At 39.2% G+C, this 21026-nt stretch overlaps 1 protein-coding gene across 3 annotated transcripts in view; it reads left to right on the forward strand.

Annotated features, from left to right (window-relative positions):
• The window catches only part of igdcc4 (immunoglobulin superfamily, DCC subclass, member 4), a 76189-nt gene that overhangs the window by 38979 nt on the left and 16184 nt on the right, over nucleotides 1-21026 (forward strand). For 2 of the 3 annotated variants that reach the window (XM_055661155.1, XM_055661156.1), the window contains exons 6-16: nucleotides 550-705; nucleotides 1134-1544; nucleotides 3602-3766; nucleotides 6029-6166; nucleotides 7990-8160; nucleotides 9095-9325; nucleotides 12859-12966; nucleotides 13249-13423; nucleotides 16396-16523; nucleotides 17398-17568; nucleotides 20768-20905. In XM_055661155.1, the coding sequence (XP_055517130.1) occupies nucleotides 550-705; nucleotides 1134-1544; nucleotides 3602-3766; nucleotides 6029-6166; nucleotides 7990-8160; nucleotides 9095-9325; nucleotides 12859-12966; nucleotides 13249-13423; nucleotides 16396-16523; nucleotides 17398-17568; nucleotides 20768-20905 (1992 nt within the window). The remainder of the gene's footprint in view (nucleotides 1-549; nucleotides 706-1133; nucleotides 1545-3601; nucleotides 3767-6028; nucleotides 6167-7989; nucleotides 8161-9094; nucleotides 9326-12858; nucleotides 12967-13248; nucleotides 13424-16395; nucleotides 16524-17397; nucleotides 17569-20767; nucleotides 20906-21026) is intronic. The other variant, XM_055661157.1, reaches the window with a different exon arrangement.

The following is a 21026-nucleotide window of genomic DNA, read 5'->3' on the forward strand; positions in this document are numbered from 1 at the left end:
TTGAATAGCTTGTGGACAGTAAATATTTTTACAGAATCAGGTATGTAACTGTATGCAAGGTACACAGATAAAATCCTCTAATGTCTCCTTCATACCTGGGCGTTTGAGTTGCCAAACCAGGCTGAGATGCAACAAGTCAGTATGCTGTCTACCATGTAAAAATTCACTGGCATCTCCCAAGCTTCAACTCTTCTCCAAGATGGGTGCGTGCTTCTGGCTACAAAAAAATGGCATGTGCATCACCAGAAAGACTGCAATAAATGAAGAAAATGAAGAAGTCCACCAGCAAATTGGTATCTTGTTTTGAGTGACAAATATTGAGCTTGCCATTGTTGCACAAAACCTAAAACATGAATAAATAAATCAAAGCTAGTTCACTGACAGCGATTGGGTATCGAAGGATATACAAATCCGAAACATCACCTATTCCTTTTCTCCAGAGATGCTGTCTGACCCGCTGAGTTACTCCAGCTTTTTGTGCCTACCTTCGATATACAAAGTAAGCTGTACAATTACTTGTTTTTATTTCATTCCTTGCTATACCTGCAGATGGTAAACCAATTGCTACTGATGTCATTGTGGTTGGAAGAACAAACCTTATGATTGCTCACACCCAACCGTATCACTCTGGTGTGTATGTCTGCCGTGCCAATAAGCCACGAACCCGACAGTTTGCCACTGCTGCTGCTGAGCTGCGAGTGCTAGGTATGTGTGTCTTCACTTTTATTCACTGCAACATTTGTTGTCATGTACTATTTCAGTTATATCAAATGCAATAAGCAATAGCAACTTGCAATCAAATGTGCAAGATTGAACATAATTTTATTCACAGTATGTAACAATTTATTTTTCAAAATAGGCTGCAAATAAAAGTTATTAAAATATATTGTTGAACTTGTATATCAGTAGTAGATCAGGTTATAATAAATATTAAATGTTATCAAAACCTTTTCTCCAGCTTGATCAATAACAATGTTTCTAATTTCTTTGGTGATTGTTTATATTAGTCGTTTTGTTTTAGCTTTGGTTCATAATTCATTGGACATTATAATTTTTAGGAACCATTTTAGTACATCCCGAATGGTGCAGAAGTTTTTATTTCAAGTTTCTGAAGTTCATTTCTTCTTTTCCAGCCCCACCAATGATCACACAGTTTCCTGAGACAATCTCCCGGATCCGTGCAAGCACAGCTAGATTTTTCTGCAAAGCCAAGGGGGAGCCTGCCCCGAGTATTCGCTGGTTGAAAAACGGAAAAGACATATTGTCCAATGGCCGAGTAAAAATCCAGAGCAGTGGCAGTCTAGTAATTAATCAGATTGGACTGGAAGACGCAGCTTACTACCAGTGCATTGCAGGGAATAGTCTTGGAATGGCTTGCACTACTGCCAAATTAACTGTGACAGTTCGAGAGGGCTTGCCCAGTGCTCCTAAAAGTGTGTATGCCACTACATTATCAAGTACATCAGTATTAGTATCCTGGGAGCGCCCAGAGCACAACAGTGAGCAGATTATTGGATTCTCCCTTCACTATCAAAAAGCTGTGGGTAGGTGCTCTATATTTGCTTTACATCTGTGAATGAGTGCCACCATAAATAAAATCATGCAGGCTATAGAGCTAGCTCTTATTAGCCACAGAAGCAGCAAGCACTATTCTGGCTAGTTTGGAGGATGACTGGTAAAAATACATCTCAATGGCCCAGGTTATGCTCACAGGAAGTTACGTATTTTTCCGTTGTTGAAACATATGGCAGGCCAAAGTGGTATTTTTAAATATAGAACCATAAGATTTAGAAACAGCAGCAGGACATGCATCTCTGTGAATCTTCCTCAGCAATTGAAAAGTTCATAACTAATCCCATCCCCTTTCAAGACCAATTTAATTCCTCTTCTTTTCCTAGAATGCAAAATCTGATTCTCTCGGCTTTGAATATCTCGAAGACCAAGCATCCACCCCCTTCAAGGGTAGAGCATGCCAAAGATTTACAATCGTTTGAATAAAGCTATTTCCCCCCCCTCTGGTCTAAATGGCCGACTTTGTATCCTTAAACTGTGTTCCCTCAATCGGACTCTCAGCATCTATACCTGTCAACCTGCCCGCCCCCCCCCCCCCCCCCTGCTAGAGTATTGTTTGTCTTAGTGAGATCTCGCAGTCTTCCATTCGTCTAAATTGTTCGGAGTACTGAAAGATATATACAAAATAAGCAATCAGATTGATGAAGCAATAACTACTTTATCTCCACTATTCAAACGCTACTGGGTAAAATAAAAACTAATAAAAGAAGGTGCTATTACAGCAATGCAGTCGGGAAACTTTATTACATGGCACACCTTGGTTGTGCATTACCTGGTAGGGTTTCATTAGAAACCTGTCCAAAGTATATTTGGGTAATTGTGGGAAAATATATGTGTATGATGCATTTACGTGCAAGCATGTTCAGTTATACACATGCACAGTGGCCCATCAAGCAAGTCAAGGCCTTTTTTAATAATATTTCCATAACTTTGACTTGAGCACATTCACATGGGAGATCTTCAAGTTGATATGCTTCAGCATAACTTAAAGGGGACCTGTTTGACCAGCTTTTCCACTTAATCAGATCTCCCCTAGGTTCCTGTATCACCAAATACTATCTCTTCTTCCTCCACATTTAGTTAAGACCATAACCTGATTCTCAAGGTCCTGATTGTGATCATTCTAACCCTATCAGCCCTGGAGAGAAAGAATGTCTTGGTAAGTCTGTTAACATCAAGGAGCCACAGAAACTCAGATGAAGGGATCTTGAGCAAAAAAAAAGAGGTTGAAGGACAGGCAGCATCAGTGGAGGGAACAAGCAGACAAATTGTCAGGTTGGGACCATTCTTCAGACTGATGGAGTGGGGGGGGGAGAAATCTGGAGAAATGGGGACGGGGCAAAGCCTGGCAGATGTTGGGGAGAGTCATTGACATTTCCTCCTTGGGATAAACAGTCTGACTGCCAACTCTTTCTATGCCTCTCTTACTTTAATATACTTCAATCAGGTCTCCCCTCAGCCTCTGCTCCAGAGAAAACAATCCAAATTTGCTAATACATTTAAGATAGTGTTGAAGGAAGATGAGCAGGAATTTCTTGGGAATTGCCAACAGTTTCACAGATGCTGAGGGGTGACCTTAGAAATGTATAAAATCATGAGGAGCATAGATAATGTAAATAGACACAGTCTTTACCTCAGGGAGTCTAAACTTTGAGGGCATAAAGTTAAGATGAAGGGGGAAAGATTTAAAAAGAACCCGATAAGAACTTTTTCACACTGATGGTGGGTGGTGTGTTCAATGGAATGGGTTGCCAGAGTGTTAGGGTTGAGGGGGTGCAATTCTAACATTTAAAAACCACTTGGACAGGCACATAGACAGTAAAGGTTTGGAGAGATAGGGATCAGGCACAGGCAAGTGGGACTAGCTCCGTTAGGTAAGTTTGGTCAGCATGGTCGAGTTGGGCCTAAGGGTCTGTTTCTGTGCTGTATAACTTTAGCTCAAGTATAAATCAATAGTCCAGCTTTTTAGGTGTTAAATATTCATTCTTCCTCAATAATTAGCTGTTAGTTAATTTATACTCTTCCACAGGTACAAACAACGTTGAATACCAGTTTGCAGTAAATAATGACACTACCGAGCTTCAAGTGAAAGACTTGCAAGCGAACACTAGCTATGCCTTTTATGTTGTTGCTTACTCTCAACTTGGTGCCAGTAGGACTTCGTATTCTGTTGTTGTAGAAACCAGGGAAGATGGTAAGGATGGGGCAATATTTTTTTAATTTCTTGCAAATCCACTCGTGTCTAATCCATCAGTCTGGGCTTGTCAGGATGTCAGCATATTTTGTCTGTTGCTGCTTCAGAATGTAACTCTGTCTTGTAAAGTGTATGCTCTCATACTCAAATAATTATTACTTCCTTGGAACAAGATCCCGATGATAGTGATCTCCAGATTACTCGCAATGCCACATGCTAGCGAGGGCAGAAATAGGAAGATAGCATAGATTAATGTGTGGGTCAGGAGTTTTGTGCAGGGGGCAACAATTCAGGATTTTAGACCATTGGGATCTTTTCTGGTGCATTGTTGACTTGCACCAAAGGAATGGGTTGTATCTGAAGTGGAGGGTAACCGATATATCTTGGCAGGAAGGTTAGATCGGGAAGGTTTAAACTAGAGAGGAAGGGGGGGGATGTGAAAACCAGGTAACCTTGACAGTTAATGGAGATGTCTTGAGGACAGCATGCATTATTATTGATGAGGTGCTGGACATCCTAAAGTGTATGAAGGTAGATACATCTCCTTGGCCTATTCAGATAAATCAGAGGACCCTGTGAAAAGCTTGACAAGAATGTGCAGGAGCCCTGGCTGAGATACAGTGCATTCAGAAAGTATTCAGACCCCTTCACTTTTTCCACATTACAGCCTTATTCTAAAATGGATTAATTTTTTTTTTTAATCATCAACCTATACAGAATAAAAAATCAAAAACAGGTGTTTAGAAATTTTTGCAAAGTAATTAAAAAGAAATAACTGAAATATCACATTTACATAAGTATTCAGACCCTTTACCCAGTACTTTGTTGAGGCACCTTTAGCAGTGATTTCAGCCTCGAGTCTTCTTGGGTATGACTCTACAAGCTTGGCACACCTAGATATGGGTAATTTCTCCCATTCTTCTCTGCAGATCCTCTCAAGCTCTGTCAGGTTGGATAGGGTTGATGCACAGCTATTTTCAGGGCCCTCAGAGATGTTCGATCGAGTTCAACGAGCTCTGGCTGGGCCACTCAAGGACATTCACAGACTAGTCACAAAGCCACCCCTGCGTTTTCTTGGCTGTGTGCTTAGGGCCATTGTCCTGTTGGAAGTGGAACCTCCACCCCAGTCTGAGGTCCAGAACGCTCTGAAGCAGGTTTTCATCGAGGATCTCTCTGTACTTTGTTCCGTTTATCTTTCCCTCGATCCTGACTAGTCTCCCAGTTCCTGCCGTTGAAAAACATCCCCACTGCATGATGCTGCCACCACCATGCTTCACCGTGATGAGCGGGGCCTGGTTTTCTCCAGACATGACACTTGGCATTTAGGCCAAATAGTTCAATCTTGGTTTCATCAGACCAGAGAATCTTGTTTCTCATGGTCTGAAAGTCCTTTAGGTGCCTTTTGGCAAACTCCAAGCAGGCTGTCATGTGCCTTTTACTGAGGAGTGGCTTCCGTCTGGCCACTCTACCATAAAGGCCTGATTGGTGGAGTGCTGCAGATATAGTTGTCCTTCTGGTTTTATTATTTTTATATTTATATTGGTCCAAATTATTTTGAGGTAAGGGCCTTTGAATTTATCTGTGCAAGAAAGACACGTTAAACAGTTAATACTCAGTGGGCCAGGTTTTGACTTGCTGCCACCGTGGTTTGTAGTGCTGCAGGTCTTTCACTTGCATTTCCTAAAGTGACACCGTGTGTTCTTCTGCACCATACCACAGGGAAAGAGCTGTACCTTCATAACATTTATTCATAACTGTACTCTCATAACATGCTGTGCACTTCCTCCACCATGTAACTGTGACAATGGCATATAAATTAAATTCCTCATCCCTATTCGTCCTTTGTACCTTGTTATTTTCATCAACTATTCATAAATGTATTATTGCAGAACCCTTCTTCCTGCTAAACAGTTTAATCTTAAATGTACTTGATCAACAGAGAATTACACAGGTGTAATCTGACAAAATAAAACCCCATTCCATTCAATAGTATTTGGCAAATCCCAAACTTAGGGGGTTGTTTTATCTGGAAGCAGCTGATCAGCAATATTTCCTGCATCCACAGTTACAACGAGCACAATTTAGCTAATTTGAAAAAAAATCATACACATGCTCTTTTGCGAAAAAACATAAAACGCCTTGGCTTTAATGTAATGTTATATCTGGGGTTTGTTTGATTAACATAGTTTGAATATATTTTGTGGATTTGTCTTTATTCCTTCATTGAAATTGTACTAAAACTCTTTTCATGTTTCTGAACAGTACCAAGTAGGGGCCCTCAGCCATCCTTGTCCTTCACCACTCTCACTGACATTCGGGTAACATGGCTTCCACTTTCTCCTGAGCTCAGTCATGGCAAAATAACAAAGTACCGAATTGATTACTGCATGTTGAAAGAAGGTATGTATCAAGTATGCTTGCCTGATGTCAGAATTCCGTTGTTTGATCTGAATATTGAATATACTGTACAGATCTTTAATTTTATGAGTTATCTGAAATGCAAGCACGATGCAACCTCAGAATTTTGTTATTATACCTATTTTTGGAACAGTAACCTTCCATTTTTGAAAGTGACAACCTGTTCTATCAATTTTGTGAAATATCAGTCTCCCTTTGTAATATTATTCGTGGTTGCTATAAAACCCAATCTCCTGGTTTGATAGCTGTCGTGTTGGTAATTTTCTTGTGCTTTTTCAGCACAACTGTCACTTTCATCCACTCCCTTTTATGCTGCTGGCAAAATGCTGAGGATAGAACAGCAGTAAGGGTGTCCAATGGACTTAGAAATCATTTATCCTCTTGCTTTCTCTGTTCAGCTGCATTCTTGGCATTCATTACTTTTTTATTTCTATAATTAAAGCTTACATATGATTGTAATTTTAGGCTTCCACAGAGCAATAACATAAGCTGGGTTATCCAATGAGGTAATAGCATACGGCTATTTACTCCCTGAATTTAAATTCGGTTAATCACTGGCAGCTGAGAATACTGTCCAAAATATGTATTTCAGTGTGCTTAAAATGGCTATGTGTTAAATGAGAGACGGTTGTGAATCATTATCACTCTGATTTGGAGAAGGAATAAGCCTAATATATTGCAACATTAATGTTGGTTGAATGCTTACCTTCAAAGTGAAAGTGGATCACAACAGACGTTATATCTGCAAAGTTGAGGAGCCATCTTAGGGAATGGCTGCTAACCAGCAGCCGTCCGTTTAATTCACTTTTTTTTTGTAGTTTTAGTGAGTCCTGTGCTTTGTTTGTGGGAGAGATAGATTTTTTAATGTGGGGGGTAGGGGGTAACAATATTTCTAGGTCCCTACCTGGTCGGTGAGGCAGCTTTTTCTCCGGGCTGCCCGGTCGACCCGTCCTCGTGGCCTACCAGCGGGCGTGGAGCGCCGTTTCCTGGCGGGGACTGCCCAGCACCTCGGCTTCAGTGGCGGCGCTATCGCGGAGCGGAGCGGGCGATGCCTTGCCTGGGTCGCCGCGCTGGATCGACGCGCTGGAGCTCTGGTGAGCTGTGACCGCCGAGTTCATCACCTCCGGGCTGCGGGTCTGCGGAGCGGAGCGGAGGAGGCGCCGACTTCAACATCGGGAGCCTGGGAGCTCCAAACCGGCGCGGCCTTGTCGGCTTCGGAAGCCGCGATCTCCGGTAAGGAAGCGGCCGTTCCAGGTGGCTCAGCTGCTGAGAGGACTTTCCCGACGCCGAGGCAACAGCACCCGGCCAGAACAGCCAGGAACATCGGACCTCCGTAGAGGCAATAGCGGAGGCCTCAATAGGCCTGACTTTGGGAGAACTGGGGATGTGGACTGGACATTGTGCCTTCCCCCACAGTGGTAACCATTGTGGGGGGATGATTTTTTTTGTGTGTAAGTGAATATTTTAGTTTGTGTCCTAGATGGCTGTCGGAAGGGAGAGTGGACGCTGGCGCGGTTTAGCTGCCGCTGCTCTCTCTTCACATTGTGTTTTTGATTTTTTGTCTTTGGATCGAATTCTGTCTTTAATTTGTGTATTGGTGATGTCTTTATTATTTATTTTACTCCGATTATATGTTTTTTTACTCGTGTTAATTTCTGTAAGGTATCCTTGAGACTTTGAAAGGCGCCCACAAATAAAATTTATTATTATTATTATTAAAGTTCTGATGCTTTTGGGGTGCAGACATACAATTGCAGACATACACTTTTATTCAGGTATTGTTAATGTATAACTTTATGCGACAGATCACATTTATTCAATTGAAGTTGATGGGAATGAGACACAGGTCACACTTCCTACAGTGCAATCAAAGAAAATATACAAAGTTCGGATTGCAGCAAGAACCAGTGTGGGATATGGTGCACCATCAGATTGGACCCAGCACATCATACCCGACAGAAATAAACAAATAATGGGTAGGAACAATCTCTTTCCAGATTAATAAAAGGCAAGCTTCTTTACACTGTACAGGATGATTACCTTATTTTCTCCGTTGTTTAGCATATACATGAAGCATTACTGTGTTTGGTAGAGAATTTATAATATCCATTCCTATTTTGAGTTCACTCCAGATAAAATGTCGTCCATTATAATTTAGGATGAAATGTCCATCAGGCATATTCATTAACGATTACACGGGAAATATTTTGACTTTAATATCATTACCTTCATAGAATAATTAAACTTCCAGAGATGTGTGGATTGTAACTCGTTCAGTTAATGGCTCCCGTAAATGTATCTGCATATATTTTTGTCAGTGAGTTTATGTAGTTGCAATGTTCAAGCCAGGGGTAAGCACTGCAACACTGCAATTTTATCTGATTATTTTTAGACAGCTATGATTGTCACAAATCATAGAAAACTCTGGGTTTGGAATACTTGTGTAACCAGATTGTTTGCTGGGATTAGTTTCAATTAAAATTGCTCCACAGTAATTCTAAAACCCATCTATCCAATATCATCTGCTCTCATCCCAATCCAGTTCTGATTCCATGTACACTGATTTGCAATGGGTGTCAGAAATGGCAAATTTTATATTTTTCATTGACTAGTGGTTATTGTAGTGAAAATCATAAATTAATGTTATATTTCTAAGAAAAATCTGGCTAATAGTTGTTGTGGATTTGCAAAATAGCAAAGCTGCCACCACAACCCAAGATGTCCGATTACACGTGAGACCAATGCATTGGAAACATAAATATCAGATTATGGGATTTAAAGATAACAACAAAAGTAGCCACAACTATCTGTGACTTGAACATAAAAAATAATATGTATCCAGTTACATCTAATTACTGTTGGCAGGTTGAAATAATCCAGTTGATAATGACCTGTTCTGCTTTGCTCCAGTTCCATTTGCTCCTACAGAAATGAAGGTCAAGACTAAAGTAGATGCTCTGTTGGTCACATGGCAACCACCCTCTAACCATGTCCAGATCCAGGGTTACAAGCTGTTTTACAGAGAGGCAGATGCTGATCCTTCGAGCAAAGAATTAAGTGAAACTAATGAAGATGAACAGTGGACAAAAGGACCAATCCGTCTTCGAAGAAAAATTAAACAATATGAGATTACTGGATTAGGTTAGTCAAGTTGAACTAACCAGAATTTTAATAACGTTATTGATGCTTTTTTTAAATTGAACTGCGTGCCTTTTTCAGAAGTGTGCTTGTCCAAAAATAAACAAATAAAGCTAGAGACTGAAGCATTGGTTGCAATTCTTCACCAATTAGGTTCATTTTTTTTAACCAAATTGCAAACTGCTAGAGGTACTGGGTAGGCCAGGCAGCATCTGTGGAGGAGAATGGACAGACACATTTCAGGTGGACCCTTCCTCAGTCCATCTCCTTCCACAGATGCTGCCTGACACTCTGAGTTCCTCCAGCATTTTGATTTTCGCTCCAGCTTCCAGTGTCTGCAGTCTCTCGCATTTCCAAGTTAATTCCTTAACCTTTGTGTTTGGTCGACTTCTGTGGTTCGGTCCCCATTGTACCTCAATCTTTGTGACTAAAATTTCTCACCCATTCAACATCTGCTCCACAATACCAGGTTATGCAATATTATAAAATTGATGTCTTGGGCCCCAATTATTTAATTTGTCCGTCAGAGATGAACTCGGCCAGAATTTTTAGAATACTGCACAGTTGTTAAAAGCTTCCAAGAGCTCATACTTTTTGTAAGTTAAATAAATCTATTTTGTATCTTTCATTTTCACTTATTTGCCAAAATCTCCACTTGACAGTCATTCATCTGTCGGAAATATGAGTTGCATTTCTATTACAGCAAGATTATTTTTACAATCCCAATCGAGTCAATTTATAAGGGGCTAGATCAAGTCCACAAGATTCTCAGAAGTATCAGTTCTCTGTCTAGCTTTAGACGTTATGCTGAAGGAAGCAAACCAAAAACAATTTTTTTAAAATGTAACAGCATATGGAATGCGATACATTTTACCATTTCTTCCCCCTTTCACCTCATCTCTCATAAATCACTGTATGGCACAACAGTGACAGGTCTGCTATTGCTGGTGTTCATGTTTCACACTATAACTTATCAATCTTGATACTAAAAATAGTGTGTTGCAAAATGTAAATGAAGACAAAGCACTAATTATTCATCTCAGGGAACTGCTCGTGGAGACATGGCTTAAAACAACAAGCAAAATTAGAATTTAATATGAATTCAGCTTTTATTCCAATCTTTCATCTGGTATTAGTATTTATGGTAGGAAAACATCAATAATTAGATGTAATGTACAGCATTTTAATATTTGGTGATGACAGGGGAATGTAAAAAAATCTTTCAGCATTTCAGTTGCTGTGTATTAAGGGATTTGCCAGTTTATCCTAAAAAGATAAACCATTTTAGTAGTTGATGTTTGTAGATTTAAAAAAAAAGCTTTGTTTTGGAAACTTGCGGTTAGTATGAACATTTATGATGTATGGATCTGGGTAATATAGAAGCATTGAATACTTGAAGGTACAAGCGAAATGCAATCCATGGAAAAATCGTGCATGTCCTATATTTGGAGAAATTCGGTACAATTCATGAAGTACATTCTTGGGGGAAAGTAGCTTCTGCAAAGTGACAGGGTGACATTGCACATAACCCATTGTGCCACCAGATGGTGTCTGAATACTTACCTAAATTTACCCTAACTATAGAGATCTTGCGAAATATTTAGAAAAATTACTGTATTCCAATGCAGGTGTTTTGGAAGCTATGGTACCTGTTGTAACCATACCTATCCAGCCATGACATAATGAATCATGTTTCCTCTTGTGCATATTGTCAGTGGTAAGATGAAAGAATCAATGTCCCCGCACATGAGTAGCCCTGCAGAAAGTGTTGTTGATTCTCCTACTCTTACTCAATGCTGAAAAATAAACTTTTATCAGATAATAATAGCAGACAATTGAAGATAAATAGCGACTTTTATCCCTGGAACTGTACAGGTTTTGAATTCCTTTTAAGGCATATGGAAACCTTATTGGCTACATTTTAGCTCATTAACCATGCAAGTTAAGATTTTTCCACTAATGGACATAACACCTGCAGAAATGTCGTGGAATCATGGGTAATGGAGCGAAATTCAGCTTATCCTTTTCTAGCAGTTTACAAATTCCCGTGAAGAACCTTTGTACAAGAACCAGAGAATTCTGCATGTTTTGTCATCTAATGCAACTCACAGTTGTCCAAAAGCACTTCAGAACTTCATACTGACATATTGAGGATCTGATTTCTCAAGAAGAAAATTTGTACAAGATTTCACATTTCATGCAAAGTACGCTGTTGCAACTATCTGATTTAAAAATATGTTCTTTACCCTGCTGACAATGTATACTGAAGATGGGTCTCGACCCGAAACGTCACCCATTCCTTCTCCAGCGATGCTGCCTGTCCTGCTGAGTTACTCCAGCTTTTTGTGTTTATCTTCATGTATAGATTATCTTCTCCATACCAGTCCGTCGGGCTGTTTTGGGCTACTGGCCTTTAATCTGTAAAGGAAAAATATTCTTAGCTATGATTTTCTCCTTTCAAACAATGCAGTGTTAACTTGCATCTCCTCCCTCTCCATCCCTCCCCATCCTAGGCATTGTACTGGTTTCACTGTCGTCCTGCTGAGTTTCACTGTTTGTCTCACTCGTTATCACCTTCCCCACAGCCAACAATGGATCATTGTGGGCTCGACCTTTCCTTGATCAACATTGCTAGCTTTGATCTGTCTTTTTGCATATCTTTCTTTCATTTGTTCTATCATTTTTTTCGTATCTCACGGTTCCCTCTCCCCTGACTCTCAGTCTGAAGAAGGGTCTCAACCTGAAACATCACCTATTCCTTTTCTCCAGAGATGCTGCCTGACCCGCTGAGCAACCAGTTTTTTGTGTCTACAGTGTAAGCCAGCATCTGTGGTTCCTTCCTACACATTATATTATCATTCCCTGATACATCTGTAAAGTGACAACACCTCTTCTTCACCTCTTTCATAGCCAGAGGAACGGGGTACTGATTGGGGATGATCAGCCATGATCACATTGAATGGCGGTGCTGGCTCGAAGGGCCGAATGGCCTACTCCTGCACCTATTGTCTATTGTTTATTTTTCCTTCCATTATTTATTATGTAAAAGAATATGTGTGTTATGATTGTGTTTATAATTTGTTTGGTTGTTTGTCTTTTGCCCAAAAGTCCGCGAGCATTGCCACTTTCATTTCACTCCACATCTCGTATGTGTATGTGACAAATAAACTTGACTTGACTTGACTTGACTACTGTCTATTATTACCAGCAAATGGGAGTGTGGGATTGTGAATGAGAATGGATGGAAGAACATGATAATCTGTGCATGGATTGCCCAGTGAAAAATGAATATATTCAATTCAACCATTTAGAATACTATTCTGTATCATGAAAGATCACGTGCTTACCCTCAATATTCAGGACTGACCTAACCTGTGCTGCCTCCAACCTCCCTAATACTCGTATTGCTCATGTATCTATATACTTGTTCATTTACTAATATGAAATGGTATCCTTATTCAAAAATGACTGGCCAAGTCATCAGTTGTTATAGTGGCAAATTGCTCTTCCAAAAATATTATTATGTTTTCATTCAGCATCAGACAAACTTTATGAAATCAAGTTGATCGCATTTAACAAACAAGACGATGGATATGCAGCTGTTTGGAAAGGAAAAACAGAGAAGAAACCTGTCCTAACCTTAGGTGAGCACCAAAAGAGGATGCAATAGTAATCATGTGAAATATATAATACATAGAAGTGCCAAAGCGTAAACAGCCCAACTATAGCATGGGCTTTTAATTTTCTCGGTACATGAAGCACATATCTGGTAAAGTGTATCTTTCCACATACAGCCTAAGTGTGAAACCAAAGTGTGCTGTTTATATTTTGGCAAGCTATTAGTTTCTGTTTTAGAAATACAACCAAATATTGGAACTGAAAGCAAGATATGAAAGAATAAATGACCTCTCAGAATATTTCTTTAGATTCTCCTGTGATATTGCCGCCTCCAATTCAACTTTGGGCGCAACCCAATGGGTCCCGAGCAATCTGGCTACATTGGACCAGGCCACCATTCACCACAGTCCAGATTGCAAATTATACCGTACGCTGCAGCCCTTGGGGGCTCAAGAATGCTTCTCTTGTGACTTACTTTACCAGGTACATTTAAGTTAAAAGCCTTTTATTGGTTGTAATCAATTTCAGTAAAAATGATATGCATATTGTATGAGTATATGTAATATTCATTTTACCAATATCTATGCCCAGCTCAAGTACATGAAGAACTGGTTTGGTTTAGTTTCATAAGCGATAGGAACAGAATTAGGCCATTCAGCCCATCAAGTCTACTCTGCCATTTAATCACGGTTGATCTATCTATCGCTCTTCACCCCATTCCTCTGCCTTCTCCCAATAACCCCATAGTTTAGAGATTCAGCACGGAGACAAGCCCTTTGGCCCACCGAGTCCACGCCAACCACCAACCGCCATACACGAGCACTATCCTACACACTAGGAACAATTTACAATTTTATTTTACCGAAGCCAATTAACCTACAAACGTGTACGTCTTTGAAGTGTGTGAGGAAACCGGAGCACCCAGAGAAAACCCACGCGGTCACAGGGAGAATACACACCATCCTGGTAAATCCTCTCTGCACTGTCTCTATTGCTACCCAAACAGTTCACAATATAATGTTCCAACTTTTATCCTCAATACAACATGATGTCAGTGCCTCAGCCGATAAAGGCAAGCATATGAAGAGCATTTTGTTTTCCTCCAAAGTCACTGCTTTCAATGAGCTGTGGACTTAGACCCCAAGGTCTCTCTACACACTAGTGCTCCTAAGGTCCCTGTCATTTACTTTATGGTCCTACCAGAAATTGACTTCCAAAAGGACATTATTGATCTTCTTATATTACGGTTGTTGGCCACGAAGGTCATATGGAATTGGAATTTTGGAAACTATCAGTCTCAGTTTCAATTGGGATCTCAGTCAAGCTGATCAGTCTTCTCCATCTGATTTTAAAATCCTGTTGTGAAACACTGTCTTTTTGTAGCTACAATTTTAGCTTGGTTAGTAAAGTCAGTCAGTCCTGTTTTTGTATATTCTGATCCATACTTACAAATATGAGAGCAGTATGTTGGCAAAATTGATTTCTCTATAAGATAATAATTACATCACATGTGGGGAATATGATATGCTTTTCATTATTATCCATGAATAGTTTTCTCAAAAACTTTAGTTGCCATATGTTTGAATATTTGTCTTGTGGGATATTCAACAGTGTTCAATATGTTTTAAACTCATTATATTATAGAAACATAGAAAATAGGTGCAGGAGTAGGCCATTCGGCCCTTTGAACCAGCACTGCCATGCAATATGATCATGGCTGATCGTCCAAGATCAGTTCCCCGTTCCGGCTTTTCCCCCATTTCCCTTGATTTCCTTAGCCCTAAGAGATAAATCTGACTCTCTTGAAATTTACATTTTTGAATTGTTCACAAGAACAGTAGTGATGATATATTTTGTTCTATTTCTTATTGCCATATCAAAGATAACTTTTAAAAATGGGACATCAAAGTAGTTTGAAAATTATGATATTATTAAGTCCCCACATACATTTTATATCTAAAATTGGTTTATGATTTTACAGTCTCCTGAATATAAGCAATTGTAAATTAAGGCAATCAAGATTTTTCTTGATACTACTTAAGCTTGTACATCGTTAACAGTGAAGATCAAAACAGATTTTGACTACATGAGCTTAATGGCCAGTTTATCAAAGAGCCATCTTCTTTTATTTCCCTTCTGGCAAGAGTATGCAAGTTGTCTGAAATAGTTTTGTCCAAGATGAAAGCCAATGCAAGATTAAAAAGTAAAAATATTGTAAATCTGTAATTAAACACATGATATTGGAAAGATACAGGAGGTCAGGCAGGATCTAGAAAGGGAAATTCAGAATTAGAAAATCTTGGATGTCTAAATTTGCAATATTTGTGTTGGTTTTATTCACAACAACGATTTCTATTCCGCTCCCCCACAAAAACCCAGCATGGATCAGGTGGAGTCTGTTTATCTGAAGAAGGAACAGTGGTTTCAATGGATGACAACACTTTTAATGTTGCAGTCAACTCATCTAAATTAGTGATTCTCGATCTAAGAGCCTGTGACTCCTGCGGAGGGGCGGGTCAAAGACAGAAGTGTGGCAAAGATTCTGAAGGTTATAGTAATACAGAGGGAATTTTGTTCGAAAGTTCACAAAGTAAAACATTTAAAATAAAATCAGAACTCCAGCTGCACTGATAGTAGGTCTGGTCGGGGTCCCAGGTCAGCCACAGTTTCTGTTAAAAAGGCATCCAAGTAATCATTAAGTGTTTATGGCAAGCATCCGAATGTTATTGAGAATGAGGAATTGGTGCTATCATTCACAAAGGTTGGGATATATTGGTGGTGTATATTTTGTTAGTATTACCAGTATGCAAATGAGTAATTTGCTCAGAGAATAAAATTTGAAAAGATTGGCATGAGATGGATAGTTTGTGTTGCTAGCGCTGGAGATGCCTCATTGCTCCTTTCTGTGGCTAATCCGGTGCCAATCAGTTCAGTTTAGTTTTAGTTTAGAGATACAGCATAAAAACAGGCCCGTCGGCCTGAGTCCACGCCGATCTTCGTTCACCTGTCAACACTAGTTGTATGTTATCCCACTGCTTACCCATTTGGGGCAAGTTTACAGAGGCCAATTTACCTACAAATGTGCACGTCTTTGGGATGTGGGAGGAAACCAGAGCACCTGGAGGAAACCCAAGCGGCCACAGGGAGAACATGTGAGCTCCACACAGACAGTCCCCTAGATCAGGATAGAACCCGGGTCTCTACCAGCTATGCCGTTATGCTGCCCCTACTAGATTGGACAATTTAGGCATATCTTTAGATACATGTTCATGCAGCTTTTTTATTTAAGTAGAATTATTGAAAAGTATGTAACAAGGTAACAAATATATGCAAGTATTTTGTGCATCCATTAAAGCTGAAGCATTTGAACATAAAAGTAATGCATTGGCACTAAACTTAACATATTACATCAGTGTGAATATTTTACATGTTAATTTATTTTTGGCTCTTTACAGCACTGTAGAAGACATTATCATCAGTAGCCTGAAGCCATACACCAGATACGAATTTGCAGTGCAGTCCAATGGATTTGGTGTTGATGGGCCTTTCAGTGGCATTGTGGAGGAATCAACTCTGTCTGACAGTGAGTACATTTTATTGTAATATTGTTAATCAAAAACTGTTTCATGATCCTGATTAGCGATCAATTAATTTGCACTTCTGCATTTCCTTTGATAATTTTTGTGCGATCACTGGCCCAATATCAGTTGAGATTTTTGGACAGGCTTTCACCTTCAGATGTTCTTAATTTATAGACAGTTAAGAATAATTTCAAAAGCCAGTCAAAAGATAATATAGTAGTACGGTAGCCCTATAAGTATTCAGAGTCAGGTACAAGTCAATTTTAAAGTAATTGGAACAATTAAAGTGGGATGTTCTGATTGGAGACAGATTCAAAAAGTGTTTGAAGAGTCTTGAAAAGAGACATTTCATTGGGACGCCAAGAAACTTGGTGTTTCATTGGGATGCCAAGGCTTGGATAGAGTGGATGTGGAGAGGATATTTCCACTAGTGGGAGAGTCTAAGACCAGAGGTCATAGTCTCATAATTAAAGGACGTTCCTTTAAGAAGGAGAAGTGGAATCTCTTTAGTCAAAGGATGGTCAATCTGTGGAATTCTTTGCCTCAAAAGGCTGTGGAGGCCGTCATTGAATATTTTTAAGGTAGAGATAATTTTTTTTTTCCTTATCAGCATCTTAGATTATTTAGGATAATTTACTCTGACCCTTTGGTATTTAGTATCAGGCTCTAATGTCCCAGTTGAAATGTACCTCCAACCTCTGAGACGTTGAAGCACCTTGTGGTACAATGCTTTTAACTTTCTCGGTCTCAGACTCGATCTTGTTATCAGATCACCAGGTCGTGCACAAGGAAGATGAGTAAAATATCTTGAATTTTTTAAGTAACAGAGGAACATTAATGTGGGCATTAATTTCTTAATCATTCTTTTTTATTCAGAACCTTCCAGCCCACCATCTGATTTGAAATTAAATCCAATTAATTCCTACTCGGTCAGAGTTCGATGGCAACCTCCAGCTGAACCAAACGGCATTATAATTGAATACATTATTTTATACAATGCAAACTACACACAGTCAGATGAACTCTGGAATTCATTGTCCAAGGAAGGTGGGTCCCAAGGAAAACTGTTAAAATGATCAGAGATTTATATGTCTATCAATTACCAATCTTATGTCACACAAATGCATGTCCTATCCAGTGTATTGACTCAGGAACGGTAAAGGAATGAACTACAGAAAGTGTTAAGATCTTACTTGATTGAACAGACCAGGAGCATTTGGCATTGAAAAATGTTTTGCATTTTTATTTTCAACAGGAAAATATCTTAGCTTGGTCAATCAGATAATATCAAAATGTTCACTTTTATTATTGAAGTGCAAAATTATTTAAATGATTCTGCAAAAGTAATTTCTTTAGAAACCTTTGTTGTTGCAGATAAAGTTCCTCTGTTGACTAAGATCACAATCATTCCTGATAACAAGGGATTAAAAATTCTAAAGGAATTTCTTCAAAAGTAAATATGCCTTTACGCTGATATGTAAATATGACATTCATATTCCGGGTACCAAATGAGATAAGTAGGGCTTAAAGATTTCCATTTTTACTTTAGCAGTTTGGAATTTACATTTATTGTTAGTTATCAGTGATGTCAGTTAATTTGGGTTTTTAAATAATATGAATCATTAAAATGCATTGACTTTTTGTCCCTGTTGATTACCATAAGGAAAAACTAAATGGGAATAACAAAGTGATGAGGTGATGAGATGTCAGTGCTCATATGTCTATATCTACTTCTGCAAGCAACATGTGTGAAACGGTTTCCGATTTGAAATCTATTTGCCTTGATTTTAAACAAATATACGTGCCTGACCTTGTTGGGCCCAGTGTGAAAGACAGACTTATTCCGATTTTAAGTAGGTAATAGATGTCATCATTCATGCTAGTGCTTTATTAAAAGGTGCACAGATGTTGATGCCAGCCTACATTGCAATATGTCAGGGAATAGATTGAAGACCAAACATTATCACAATGTCTTGTTGAATTTATTTTAGCTGCTTGCTTTAATACTGGAGATTGTGTATAAAATATCTGCTCAGTGACATGTCCTCTGGAATGAAATCTATAAGACTGAACAATTTAGTCAAAATTATAGTTGCCCTTATTCTTTTTTTACCTTATTTCTTTCCCCCCCCCCCCGTACTCCCATTTTTTGAACTTACCAATGTTCAAATGTGAGAGACGTTTGATATAACATTTGTAAATTAGCTTCACACACTTTAGAACAGAGGAAAGCCACTCGGCCTATCAAGTCCATGCTAACATCCTCTGGCGTAGTTGCCCACACTCACACTTGCTCCATACTTTCCTACAAAGTATTTTCCCGTAAGTCACAATTCCTATTGAAATCCAGGAATGACTTTGCTTCCACTATCACTATAGTGAGTTCAGGATAATAACTTTACTTACTGCAGGAAAAGGAGTTATTTTTCACATTTCCCATTCTTTTTTTTGTCGTCCATCAATTAGAACTATCATTGCCTGGGTCTTGCATATTGGAATGGCTTCTCCATATTTACCTTAATCCCATAATCTTTTTCACCTGAATCAAATCTCCTCAAGCTTGGCTTGGTGAAAGAGAGCAAGCACAGATCCTCTAGTTTAGCCTTGTCGTTGAAATCTCTTATCTGCAATGTAATTGAGGCAAAATCACGAATACTCTCCATTTCAGTTGGTTGTTATTGTGCAATTGGAGAATTATGTTGTCCTTACACAGTAAATTACTTTAAATGTGGATAACAGAATTAACCCTGCCACCCCAAGTCCCCATATCTGTGCCTCTAATCCATCCTGTTTGCATTGCAATTCCCACTGTTACGAAAGAAAATGCAAGATAGGGAAATAGATAATTCAAATTTAATTACAGCAGCAAAATAGAATGTTCAAAAAGATATAAATGGATGAGATTGGAAGTATACAAGAAAGATCATCGTCAAAAATGACAATGGTTGAGCCAAAGCTGAATGGAAAGAGAAACAGAAAAGTGGTACGAGTGCTTCGGAGTTGTAAAAGGAAGAAACCATGTTTAGAATCTCTTGATGAATTGAAGTAATCTCTGAGATATAAAAAATGTATGACACAATCACAAAACAAGATTGTCATCCATAATCTGTTATGAAACGAAATGACTTGTTCCTGTGACATCGCTAAAATAAAATAATATCTGCTGTTTGCCTTGGCCTCATATGTGGAAGAACAATGAACTTTGTCAACCTTATAATACATTCATATTCCACAAGATTAGTTTTGGAGTAGGCAAAGCTATGAATCTTCAATACTAAACTTTAATTATTAATTGGATACCATACTCGGAAATAATTCAGTAGCACATCAAGACCATCTTTGCTCAAGTCAGTTCTGCATCTAATTTTAGTTTCAGAGATACAGTGTGGAAATAGGCCCTTTGGCCCACCAAGTCCACACCGAACAACGATCATCTGCATACTATTATTATCCTACACACCAGGGACAATTTACAGAAGCCAATTACCCTACAAACCTGCACATCTTCAGAATGTGGGACAAAACAGGAGCACCTGGAGAAGGTACGAACTCCGTACAGACAACACACAAGACCTGGATTGAACCCGAGTCCCTGGTGCTGCTCGGTAGCAACTCCACTGTGCTGCCACGGTGTCATGTTAGGTAGTGTAGATAAACAATATTGCATCTGTGGACTGTAAAATTAATTTGCATCTATAATTTTAAATAATTGTAATTTGAGACGGAAACATTCAGGCAGAAAAAGTAGCTGATGGGAACTGGTAACATTGGATGCAATATTATTTGTGCAAGTTCAAAATAAGATAATTCCATGTGTTTCTAAATCATGTGTTGCCCAATGATTGGCTGAAATCAGAAATAATGATTTGGTGGCACGGTGGCGCAGTGGTAGAGTTGCTGCCTTGCAACACTTGCAGCGCCGGAGATCCGGGTTCGCTCCCGACTACGGGTGCCGTCTACGGAGTTTGTACGTTCTCCCCGTGACCTCCGTGAGTTTTCTCCGGATTCTTCCCACACTCCAAAGACGTACAGGCGTGTAGGTAAATTGGCTTGGTAGGTGTAAACATTGTCCTAGGATAGTCATGTTAATGTGCGGGAATCGCTGGTCGGCGTGGCCCCGATGGGCCAAAGGGCCTGCTTCCGCGCTGTATCTCTCAATTAATCTAAAACATAAACTAATAAGATGTTGACAGGGTTTAGGATGTTGGCAGCAGGTCTCTTCAATTAACAATTTTGTTATATTTAGGGCACATTTTCAGCACCGATGTGCGGGGACTGGAAAGTGACACTCGGTACTTCTTCAAGATGGGTGCAAAGACAGTTGTAGGAAGAGGACCATATTCCACGACAAAAGATGTGCAAACTCTGGCAAAACGAATATTAGGTAAATTTTGATACCTAGAAACTGCAGATATTGGTTATTATTGTATTAGGTAAATTTTTATAGGTTATATTTATTTGGTATTACTAAATACATGTTGTAACACAGCTAACGCATTATCTTA

Source organism: Leucoraja erinacea, chromosome 33 (genome assembly GCF_028641065.1).
Source record: "Leucoraja erinacea ecotype New England chromosome 33, Leri_hhj_1, whole genome shotgun sequence".
In the NCBI taxonomy this organism is placed as follows: Eukaryota; Metazoa; Chordata; class Chondrichthyes; order Rajiformes; family Rajidae; genus Leucoraja; species Leucoraja erinaceus.